The following is a 12500-nucleotide window of genomic DNA, read 5'->3' as shown; positions in this document are numbered from 1 at the left end:
GTTCTGCCGTAGTTCTGCTGTAGTTCTGCTGTAGTTCTGCCGTAGTTCTGCTGTAGTTCTGTTGTAGTTCTGGTGTAGTTCTGCTGTAGTTCTGCTGTAGTTCTGTTGTAGTTCTGGTGTAGTTCTGCTGTAGTTCTGCCGTAGTTCTGCTGTAGTTCTGCTGTAGTTCTGGTGTAGTTCTGGTGCTGTAAGTGCCCTTCAGAACATTCTGCTCCCAGTGCCAGGTGGAGTCTGTATAAAAGCCTGGCCTGGATTGATCTGGAGGAGGATTTGGGGCGAAAAGGCGCCCCCTAAAACAGGGCTGCCCTCCAGTCTGCGGCTGAGTGGAAACCCTAGGTTCAGTGTGCACGAGTCCTGTGGGACTCTGGGGAAAGGCAAGTGATGCTTTCATTCTAAGTGTGGCAGGTCCAAGGGACCCGGCCAGTCCACACAGGGCGGTCCTCATACTTTGTAGTAGATGTTGGCGGGACTCTGAGGAGGCATCTCCTGGACTATGTAGACCGGGTGGCCGTAGTCACCGCTCACTTTCTCGTAGTGCGGGCAGTAGGCAGAGTCCGACGTCCGCAGCGGGATGATGATGTCACTGGGCTCGGAGCCATTGTTGTTGGAGCTGGATAGGGCGCCGGCCCCGCCCCGTTTGGGGCTGGTCAGCGAGGACAGGGATAGAGGCGGGTGGTGCGTGTCCGAGTGCTTGGCGTGTCGCCGTCGGTAACACACCACACAGATGACAGCGGTGACCAGCAGGAGGAAGGCCGAGCCCCCGGCGGCCCCAGCGATCAGGGCGATGTTAGACGGCTGCAGGGGCCCGTTTCCCCCGTCCTCCAGTGTGCCTCTGGACTGAGTGTTGTTCCCTGAGCCACCTGAAACACACAAACACTGTTAGTGGCTTTGTGGACTCTTGACTGAGGCCATGTCTGCTCCAAAGAGAGCTCTGCTTTGACTCGGCATTCACATCTCTGCTTGAACCTGTGAATAATCCCCGTGTGGCTCGCCCAGAGGCAGTTCCACATGCATATGCTAAATGTATCCTTGACTGATGGTAGATACTGAGCGCCTGCAGCCTGTCAGACGCTCGCTCTTCCTGGAGCTTGTCTGATGATTGTGTGTCTTCCCGTTGTGTGCCTGCTCTGGCCTCAGATCTTCACAGCCGGAGCGGCCGCATGCAGCCGTCACCGTGGGCGTCCGGGGCCGGCCTGGCAGGTGGAGCCGTGTGGACTGCGCCGGCGTGTGTGCAGTGTGTGTGCAGTGTGTGTGTGCAGTGTGTGTGTGCAGTGTGTGTGCAGTGTGTGTGTGCAGTGTGTGTGCAGTGTGTGTGTGCAGTGTGTGTGCAGTGTGTGTGTGCAGTGTGTGTGCAGTGTGTGTGTGCAGTGTGTGTGCAGTGTGTGTGTGCAGTGTGTGTGTGCAGTGTGTGTGCAGTGTGTGTGTGCAGTGTGTGTGCAGTGTGTGTGTGCAGTGTGTGTGCAGTGTGTGTGTGCAGTGTGTGTGCAGTGTGTGTGTGCAGTGTGTGTGCAGTGTGTGTGTGCAGTGTGTGTGCAGTGTGTGTGTGCAGTGTGTGTGCAGTGTGTGTGTGCAGTGTGTGTGCAGTGTGTGTGTGCAGTGTGTGTGTGTGCAGTGTGTGTGTGTGTGCAGTGTGTGTGTGCAGTGTGTGTGTGCAGTGTGTGTGCAGTGTGTGTGTGCAGTGTGTGTGCAGTGTGTGTGTGCAGTGTGTGTGCAGTGTGTGTGTGCAGTGTGTGTGTGTGCAGTGTGTGTGTGTGTGCAGTGTGTGTGTGCAGTGTGTGTGTGTGCAGTGTGTGTGTGCAGTGTGTGTGTGCAGTGTGTGTGTGCAGTGTGTGTGCAGTGTGTGTGTGCAGTGTGTGTGTGCAGTGTGTGTGCAGTGTGTGTGTGTGTGTGTGTGCAGTGTGTGTGTGCAGTGTGTGTGCAGTGTGTGTGTGCAGTGTGTGTGTGCAGTGTGTGTGCAGTGTGTGTGTGCAGTGTGTGTGTGCAGTGTGTGTGTGTGCAGTGTGTGTGTGCAGTGTGTGTGTGTGCAGTGTGTGTGTGCAGTGCGTGTGTGCAGTGTGTGTGCAGTGTGTGTGTGCAGTGTGTGTGCAGTGTGTGTGTGCAGTGTGTGTGCAGTGTGTGTGTGTGCAGTGTGTGTGTGCAGTGTGTGTGCAGTGTGTGTGTGCAGTGTGTGTGCAGTGTGTGTGTGAGATGTGTGTGCGTGTGTGTGAGATATGTGTGCGTGTATGTGAGATGTGTGCGCGTGTGTGCGAGATGTGTGCGTGTGTGTGTGAGATGTGTGCGCGTGTGTGTGAGATGTGTGCGCGTGTGTGTGCGCGTGTGTGTGAGATGTGTGCGCGTGTGTGTGAGATGTGTGCGCGTGTGTGTGAGATGTGTGCACGTGTGTGTGAGATGTGTGCGCGTGTGTGTGCGCGTGTGTGTGAGATGTGTGCACGTGTGTGTGAGATGTGTGCGCGTGTGTGTGCGCGTGTGTGCGCGTGTGTGTGAGATGTGTGCGCGTGTGTGTGAGATGTGTGCGTGTGTGTGTGAGATGTGTGCGCGTGTGTGTGAGATGTGTGCGCGTGTGTGTGAGATGTGTGCGCGTGTGTGTGAGATGTGTGCGCGTGTGTGTGAGATGTGTGCGCGTGTGTGTGAGATGTGTGCGCGTGTGTGTGAGATGTGTGCGCGTGTGTGTGAGATGTGTGCGCGTGTGTGTGAGATGTGTGTGTGTGTGTGTGAGATGTGTGCGCGTGTGTGTGAGATGTGTGCGCGTGTGTGTGAGATGTGTGCGCGTGTGTGTGAGATGTGTGCGCGTGTGTGTGAGATGTGTGTGTGTGTGTGTGAGATGTGTGCGCGTGTGTGTGAGATGTGTGCGCGTGTGTGTGAGATGTGTGCGCGTGTGTGTGAGATGTGTGCGCGTGTGTGTGAGATGTGTGCAGTGTGTGTGAGATGTGTGCACGTGTGTGTGTGATGTGTGCGCGTGTGTGTGAGATGTGTGCGCGTGTGTGTGCGCGTGTGTGTGAGATGTGTGCAGTGTGTGTGAGATGTGTGCACGTGTGTGTGTGATGTGTGCGCGTGTGTGTGAGATGTGTGCGCGTGTGTGTGCGCGTGTGTGTGAGATGTGTGCGCGTGTGTGTGAGATGTGTGCACGTGTGTGTGTGATGTGTGCGCGTGTGTGTGCGCGTGTGTGCGCGTGTGTGTGAGATGTGTGCGCGTGTTAAGACCGGTAATGCCACTATCTCCAACACACAGCTCTGGATTGGTGGATCATTATTCCGGGCACATATCCCCACAGACCCAGCGCTGTTACTTCGTGGTTGAGTCAGACTTGAGGTTATTGTAGCTGTAACAACTCGCCTCCGTCCCCCCGGTGCAGGTGAGCGGCGAATTAAGCGCACCTCATATGCCCCCCGCAGTGAGGCGTCCTGCGGTGCGGCTGTGTGGAGCAGTGCACAGCTAATACTCCACCTCCAGTTCTCCTCCCGCTCGCATTAACACACCCCGCTCAGTGTGAGAGCCGCGGACGTGCTCAGTCCAAGAACAGTTTTATTCATCACAGCCAGAGAAAGAACGACAAGGCTGCGTCTCTCAAACTGTCAGATGTTGTGCACAAACTAGGGCTGAATGCTTTTGGAGTATCTAATTGCGATTTTTCTGACAACCACTGCAATTACGTTTCGATTTGATTTTGTTTTTGATTGTGGGATTTGGTTCATTGGTCATGTTTTAAAGGAGACATCATGCTTTATTTGTGAAAAGTGGCTGCGTGACATTTTACTTCACTTTTTAAATAATCAGTACAGGGATGTGGGTGGGGATAGTGGGTAGGTGAAAACAGGGCTTTTCTATGCACTTGAGCCTCAATGTCAGGACAATACAGGATCACCCAAACATTCAATCAAGGTCAAAAGCTCATTGTTTATGAAAATGTTTCATGTCCTAATGAAAATGTTTGTTACATCTAGTGTTTTGAATGTTCTGGACACAATTGTCCCTATGAAGGCTAGTTTTATTTTTTTTAAATAGGCACAGAAAAGGGAGTGTCACAGGGCCGAACGGACATGGCGCAAGTCAAAGCTCTACGCTTATGTAGAACTAGGGAAATATATTTCTCTGAAATAATTGGAAGCTGCAGTAACAACGGGCGTGTCCTGTTGCCACAGTAACAGATGAACAAACCTCCAGCTCAGCTGCCGTTAGAACTCATTTCCACATCCAAGTGTAATGAGTTTGCATTATTCTTAAATGACAAAGTTCAGGGCATTAAAAATGCTATAAATCCCATGATGCAAAAAATTACCCTAAAACCACCAAGACACTTAGAGCTGACTCACTTTGCACCTGTAACTGACAAAACTGTCCATGAGATCATCACAGTCTGAGTTCATCTACAGCTGCCTCCATGTGTGAGCCTCCAGATTTCTAAAGTCTGTGCTGAACAGTTTGTTAGCACCACTCACTCACATAGTTAACATGCCGCTTCAATCTGGAACATTCCCAATGTCTTTGAAAAAATGCGGTCATAAAGCCTCTCCTAAAGAAGAGCAGGGGTCAGGGGGAGGGGTCATAAAGCCTCTCCTAAAGAAGAGCAGGGGTCAGGGGGAGGGGTCATAAAGCCTCTCCTAAAGAAGAGCAGGGGTCAGGGGGAGGGGTCATAAAGCCTCTCCTAAAGAAGAGCAGGGGTCAGGGGGAGGGGTCATAAAGCCTCTCCTAAAGAAGAGCAGTCTTGATGCTGCAGTCCTGAGTCATGACCGGCCCATCTCTAATCTGACATTTTGGGGCAAAGTCCTTGAAAAGGTTGTTTACAACAGTCACAAATTTCCTCTTAATAAACAACTCATTAGATGTTTTTCAGGTTTTAGACCTCATCACACTGAGACTGCTGTTGTCATGGTGACTGAGACTGCTGTTGTCACTGAACACTGATATGGGCAAAGCCTCAGTCTTAATTCTGTTAGATCTGATGCTGGTTTTGACACTGTCGATCATGGGACCCTCTTACAGAGACTAGAGGACTGGGTGGGCATCACTGGCCCCGCCCTAAATTAGGGAGATAGTGACTGTTAGTTGACTGTTGCCATGTCTCTCTTCAAATTATGCCGTGGGTGTGTGCACTGTCCCATATTAAATACAATCTGGAAAGACAGGAAGTACTTTGTTAAAATTGGTAACAGTGTCTCTGTCTCTGTAACAGTGACCACATGACCCTGACCTGTGGGGTGCCCCAAGGGTCAGTCCTGGGACCCCTTCTGTTCAACCTCTACATGCTTCTGTTAGGTCAGTTAATATGCAGAAAAAGAAAAAGAGGACACACAGAGAGAGAGAGAGGGACAATACAGAGAGAGAGAGAGAGAGAGAGAGAGACAGAGAGACAACACAGTCAGAGAGAGAGAGAGAGAGAGAGAGAGAGAGAGAGAGAGAGAGAGAGAGAGAGAGAGAGACAACACAGACAGAGAGAGAGAGAGAGAGACAACACAGACAGAGAGAGAGCGGAGAGACGACAGAGAGAGAGAAAATGGTCAATACGATGTGGTCAGAGTCACCAATCTCAACATTATTTCCTTTTTTCAGGACAGGACTTAAATAAAAGCCTCTGGTCAGAAGGATCTAGAACAGGCGTCGCCAGCATCAGACCAATGTCATGTGTTTTGTTTGCACTTTATTTTGAATATTCCTCAAATGAACTGTAACTTATGAAATAAATAAGTGTTTAATATGTAACTTGTTGTCAATTGTGTGTTTTCAACGAGGTCATGGGTCATTCCTGACCGGGACACCATCACAGCCGATGACACTTCAGAAAGCACAGCTCCTTCTAAGGTTCAAAGTTGAATATTTTGACATGACTCGAGTGGATTGACCTTTATCCTCATCTGAACCACATGTGTCTGTGTCATGAAGCACATTTCATCCTCCACAGATCCTCGCACACCTCCATCTGTCGCTCGCTCTAACTCCTCGTGCATTACCTGAGTTTCGGTTGTTTGAGCGCGGAGGTGGGTCTTGTTTTTTCGGGGGGAGCCCATATTGACCTATGAACAAAATAAAAATAATAAAAATAAAATATAAGCATGGGGTAAATCAGGTAAAGTGTGGAATATAGTGTATTGAGCGATACACTTTGAAAATGTAGAGAGAGAGGTGTTGGTGAAGAGGAGGAGGGGGTGAGGGCGGGGACGGGAGGACGGGGACGGGAGGACAGTGGAGGGGCTGAGGGCGGGGACGGGAGGACGGTGGAGGGGCTGAGGGCGGGGACGGGAGGACGGTGGAGGGGCTGAGGACGGGGACGGGAGGACGGTGGAGGGACTGAGGGCGGGGACGGGAGGACGGGGACGGGAGGACGGTGGAGGGGCTGAGGGCGGGGACGGGAGGACAGTGGAGGGGCTGAGGGCGGGGACGGGAGGACGGGGACGGGAGGACGGTGGAGGGGCTGAGGACGAGGACGGGAGGACGGTGGAAGGGCTGAGGAAGGGGATGGGAGGACTGGGACGGGAGGACGGTGGAGGGGCTGAGGACGAGGACGGGGGAACGGTGGAGGGGCTGAGGGCGGGGACGAGAGGACGGTGGAGGGGAGAGAGAGTGCATTATATGAATAGCTGAAGACACAGAAAGATGACGTGACGAAATAATAAATGATGAAATATGAATGTTAATCCAAAGCAAATAATTATATTTTGTGTTAATCTACTACTAAAAACAGTTTATATTCAATAGAAAAAAGAGGACAGAATATGTATTTATTTTATTTGGTCATTATTGATGTTTTTAGGGCTTAGGGCTGGCGAGTGACGTGAGGTGGTTCCTGGTCGAGCAGCGCTTCCCGGAGGACGAGTCGCTTCAGACAAGGTTTGCAGAACCAGGTAAGGGATCAGCGCTACTGTCTGTGCTTTGCCTCAGCTCAGAACCAGCCGAGGCCCATGAACACGAGGACATAAGTCTGGTTAACCCACCCAGACCGGTCCCGGTCCACTGCGCAACGGTCTCACTTTGCTCTACCTCTGAACCAGGAAGAGGACGAACCTGCCTCAGACCCAGACTACTGCCTAAAAGTCTCACTACCTCTGCAGAGAACCAGGCTCAGCGCTAGGACGTCACCACTCACATCAACAGAGGATGGTGCCGCAAAAGAGTCTCTGGTCAAGCCTGATGCACACAAATTGTCTCCAAATGATTATTATAAAGTTGATTTATACTGTAGTTTTATGGTTACTGCAATAAGCTTCAACGTAGTATCCTCTTCAGGCCATAGGATTGTTAAATGACAATCATTTAACTGCATTTTTGTTCAAGATTGCCCTAATGACAAACAGATTAAGGGGCTGTATGTTTTGTGCAGTTACAAATGGTTTTCATGGGCAGTTTGACACAGTGAGGTACAACACCAGCCCTTGCGTCCGGAGTACAGCAGAGTGGGATGAGTGTGGTCCTGTGTTACTGTCTGTGCGATGGGAAAAGGTAGAAAACAGGGGACATTAATATGGTGCACGATGTGAGTTTAGTGTGTAAGGTACGCCGGTCCATCCTTGACGAGCTTATGCACTCCTTGTTCCCATTTGTCCTCCACCTTGTGCTTTCCCCGCAGGCGGACTTGTCAAAGCAGTTCCTCACTGCTGTGCTCCAAGTTTCTTAACATAGACAGAGTGAGAGATGGGCGGCGTTTCCCTGACCGGCAGACCAAAGGCAAGGTCAACCGGGAGACGACAAACGTTCATAAGGCGTGTATGAACTTTCTTGTACAGTCGGACCAGAAGGTTTTACGTGCTGCTACCACAGTGACTGCTGCTTGGTTTCCAAAGTCCCGAGCATTCTGAGCAAGGTGCGACTGAACTGGTACGGAGTGGTTCTTCTTTTACTGATACCAGTAACCTCGCACAGTTCCTTGGTCTGAGTGGATGTGCTCTGGAGTTCAAGCTGCCCACTTGAACTCCTGTGTATGGATTTTTTCACACTCAAAGCAGATAGAGACACAAATGCCTTTGGAAAGATTGCACGGTGCATTATAGGATGCCAGAGCACATCCACTCAGGCCAAGGCTCGGATTTTGAGTCCAAACTCATCAAGGAACTGTGTGAGGTTCACTAGAGGAGCAGCTTTCTACACTAGCGCCTTGAGCCTCACACACCTGCCACAAGTATTGATAGTGCTCTCCAATTTGGCTGCCATCTTGGGCCAGAAGAATCACTGGCGGACCAGGTCGAGCATCCTCCCAATACCCATGTGCCCCATGTCATGGTGCAGGCTCTTTAAAACTAAGTGACGCAGGGCTAGTGGAAGGACCAACTGTAAAAGAAGCTTGCTATCATTCCGTCTCCTCCAGTAAAGAACTCCATCCTACAACTCCAACCTGTTCCACTCTTGCAGCAGCAGAGGAAGTTGGAAATTCGTCTCGAGCTGGTTTATAACCTCACGAATGGCAAGGTCCCCTCTCTCTAGTCTTGGATCTTCTTAGATCGGTGTGAGACAAGGATTGAATGGCCAGCCGGTGAAGGTGTCAGGGAGAGTTTCAACGGTGTCAACGTAGCTTGACCAGGATCAAGGTGTGTGTACATTCTTACTCGAAAGCTCTGGCAGATGGTGTCCACAATTTCTGAAGAGATTTCCCCTGCCTGACCAGACTCGCAAAGCTGCTTTGACAGACGGTGAAACAAGTCATATTCATGGCAGGAATGGTCTTCGAGAGGATCATCATGAGAGCGTCTTGACAGAGCATTGGCATTTAGATTTTGTTTCCCAGCACAGTATTGCAGTTTGAATGAGTAGGTAAATAATGTTGCTAGCCACCGATGACTTGTGGCATCTACCTCGTCTCACTCAGCCACAATCTCCTAGCTTGCTCGCCACTTATTGTAAAATGTACAAAGTACAGGTTGTACAAATGACAGAAGATTTATTTGGTTCGGCTCATGGAAGTTGGTGGAGAGTTTAAAACACGACACCAGGAGACAGTAATATGGTGACATACAAGGGATATTTGCAGTGTAAATAATATTTACAATACAAGATAGAGAGTCTGTAGATGTTAACTGGCTAACAGCCATTATATTTCAGAAGTATTTTTTTTAGTGTGTTGTCCAAGTGAATCCCAGAATGATGAATGTCCCAGAGTTTTGTGTAGTGTGAGTGGCAGATTTACATTCTTTTGGGTTCAAGATCTTGGGCAGCTCACCACCAAAAGTTCAGAACCATTGGGTTTTGGTCACGAATAAGCCCAGAATAACACCATTGCAGTTCTTTGCTGACCAAAGTTGTGACAGGGTGGACAAAGCTATCCTGACATAACATTTGTTATTTGCCATATAGAAATTATTCATAACATACTTTCATAATTCATTGTAAGAAAAGGCAAGTCTATTTGTAGTCTTTAAGGAACAGGAAAAGATGCACTAAAATGACAATAGAAACAGATACAAATGAGAATAATTATTATAAAATTGACGAGAAAAGTGCTGTTACTTGTGTACACACACACACACACACTTGTGTGTGTGTGTGTGTGTGTTATCTGTAGCAACACTGAAAGGTCACGTCCGCCTGTTTGTCGTCTAAATAAGTGTGTGCCGCCGCTGATCTTGAGTCAGATAGAGCGGCGCACACACACGTCACACACCAGGGCTCAGAATAAGCGATATCGCATCGCAAAATGCAACGCAATTTCTCTAAAAGGCGATTGAACAAAAATGCGTTCAATTGTATAACCAAAGCGCCTAAAAAGCACGGATCACTCGTCAATCGATTGTCAAAAACGGCATGACACATGTAGGACGCTGTGTTGACTTGACGAGGTCCCACTGCTGTCTCAGATTGCGAGTCTGAAAACGGGAGAGCGCGGGAGGAGCCACCAGGAGAGCGGGCGGAGCCACAGTCCAGTGTTAGCTCCATATTCACAGATTCGGACTTTCGAATAGCTCCTAAACGCAAACATCTTTATAGATCAGACACGGCCAAAATACTCACATTTACACTGCCAAGTGACACACCCTCGTTTTTAATAATCAGATGCGTAATTTGGGTGCAGCGAATTACACGGCTCCGAATGTGCAGCCCGAGCCGAGCCGAGCGCTTAGGGACCATCATCAAATAGCAAAACCAAAAATAGAAACGTTTTATAGCTGGAATGGAACATCAAACAGAGCGGTACAATTTGAATAACACAATAAATACACCATGATGGACGCCACAGAGACCTTTATTTTTCCATCAGAAGCTTAATACATATACTTAATACACACACACACACAACACAAACACACGCCTACACACACACCGACACACACACCGACACACACACATGTCAACACACACACACACACGCCTACACACACACCGACACACACCTACACACACACCTACACACACAACCACACACACACCGACACACACCTACACACACACACACCTACACACACACACCTACACCCACACACACACACACACCTACACACACACACACACACACCTACACCCACCTACACACACACACACACACACACACACCTACACACACACACACACACACCCCCTCACACACACACACACACACACACCTACACACACACACCTACACCTACACACACACACACACACACCTACACACACACACACACACACACCTACACCCACCTACACACACACACACACACACACCTACACACACACACACACACACACACACACCCCCTCACACACACACACACACACACACACCTACACCCACCTACACACACACAATCCCCCTCACACACACACACACACACACACACACCTACACACACACACACACACACACACCCTCACACACACACACACACACACACCTACACCCACCTACACACACACACTCCCCCTCACACACACACACACACACACATACACACACCTACACCCACCTACACACACACACACACCCTCACACACACACACGCACACACACGCACGCACACACAAGTAACGCCAACCCATAGCAAATATTTTATATATATAGCATATATTTTGAGGTTCATTATTTTTCTTTTAATTTTAATCGGAGATACAAATCAATTACTGTATTTTTCAATGAGCCAAAACAACCACAAAATGTCTATGCCATTCCTGCTGATTTTCTGTTCAGATAAATGTTGCTTTTTGCTGTATTCCAGGCACACATGCCGTAAATCCTGTGGGTGTTTTATTGAAATGACGCAGATTTCAATCCTCTGTATATGTATACCCAAATGTACACTCAAATGTACACCCAAATGTACACTCAAATGTGCACCCAAATGTGCACCCAAATGTACACCCAAATGTACACCCAAATGTGCACCCAAGTGTCCAGCCACCTACAGCGCACACATTTGTAAATACATGAGCCATTTCCCGCCTTAGGTCCACTGCAGCAGCTTTCTCAGCCTCTCCATCTCCTCCTCTTCACCACACCAGTGTCTAGACTCCAGGAGGAGACAGCTCTAATGGGGCGTTCACACCGCTGCATCAAAGCGTCCAGTTTACATTGAAAGTCTAAGTGGATGAGCAGCTGGGCGCCTGGCATTCTTGCGGTGCGTTTTGAGCGTTATAGCGGTCTGAATCCTGCGTTTTGAGCGTCCAAGGTGTTTGAGCGTCCAAGGCGTTTGAGCGTCCAAGGCGTTTGAGCGTCCAAGGCAGCCAGAGCGACCAGAGCATCCGGCGCAGAAAAAATGGACAAAGCTGAACTTTTTTGCGGGCGTCGCCGTGCAGCCACCAATCAGAGATCACGCTCCAGTGGCGTGCATATGCATTTCAGATCCAGAAGAAGGACCGAAGCAAACCCTGCACCGATAAAAAAAACCTCCAGACACAGCTCTTGGACCAAATACTGATATTCACTAAACTCTGCTCTGAAGTATCTGGACAGACAAGGCCCCAAGCCGATCGCCTCAGATTTAGACTTTGTAAATACACCAAAGCCACTCCCTCAACCTGCTTTGCCATTGCGCCAAGAGGACAGCAACACCGGGAAATACATCTACTCCACCACCACTGCGCTTGTTCTGCTGGTGAGTGGTTTTTTGGGGCGATTTGCATTAAGGGCATCTGCCTTCAAATGTACAGGTGTCCACCTAGTGCAAATGACTATGTCCTGCTTTAAGGACATCTCACACTGAGAGTGACCTTCCTGCCCTGGACTGGACATGTGAGTAGACTTTTGTGTGATGGACATTTGCCATAGTGGAAATACTTTGCCACCAGCTTTGCACCCACTTTGAGGGCCACCTGACCTTTACGCCTTCGATTGACATTCATGTGGTGGACACTGGGACACATGGCCACAGTGGACTTACTTTGTCCCACTTTGAGGACCACCTTCATGCCCTGCGTGGCACACACTCCTCCCCTCATGCTGTCCAGACCCTGGCGTGTCCCGTCTGACGTAGCTGCAAAACAAAGTACAGACATCTTAATCAATAATGTGAGCTCTGTATCAAAAGTGTTACATAATGAGACAAACCTCATCTATCGTTTATCATATCATTTTTGAATAGTGTCTACCTTTCAAGCCCTGGGTAAAT

At 49.4% G+C, this 12500-nt stretch overlaps 1 protein-coding gene across 2 annotated transcripts in view; it reads right to left on the bottom strand.

The window, feature by feature from the left end:
• Positions 1-104: 104 nt before the first annotated feature.
• Positions 105-12500, bottom strand: part of efnb3b (ephrin-B3b) — a 78621-nt gene continuing 66225 nt past the window's right edge. Inside the window, exons 3-5 of one of the 2 annotated variants that reach the window (XM_072465946.1) lie at positions 12273-12365; positions 5946-6008; positions 106-860 (exon numbers count right to left, since the gene is read on the bottom strand). In XM_072465946.1, coding sequence (XP_072322047.1) covers positions 442-860; positions 5946-6008; positions 12273-12365 — 575 coding nt within the window. In that variant the 3' untranslated portion in view covers positions 106-441. Of the gene's footprint in view, positions 861-5945; positions 6009-12272; positions 12366-12500 lie in introns of both variants that reach the window. The other variant, XM_072465948.1, reaches the window with a different exon arrangement.

The sequence above is a fragment of the Eucyclogobius newberryi genome, unplaced genomic scaffold (genome assembly GCF_026437365.1).
Source record: "Eucyclogobius newberryi isolate DKJ021-1_F unplaced genomic scaffold, fEucNew1.0.hap1 SCAF_51, whole genome shotgun sequence".
In the NCBI taxonomy this organism is placed as follows: Eukaryota; Metazoa; Chordata; class Actinopteri; order Gobiiformes; family Gobiidae; genus Eucyclogobius; species Eucyclogobius newberryi.
This window is presented reverse-complemented; position numbering and strand designations above follow the sequence as displayed.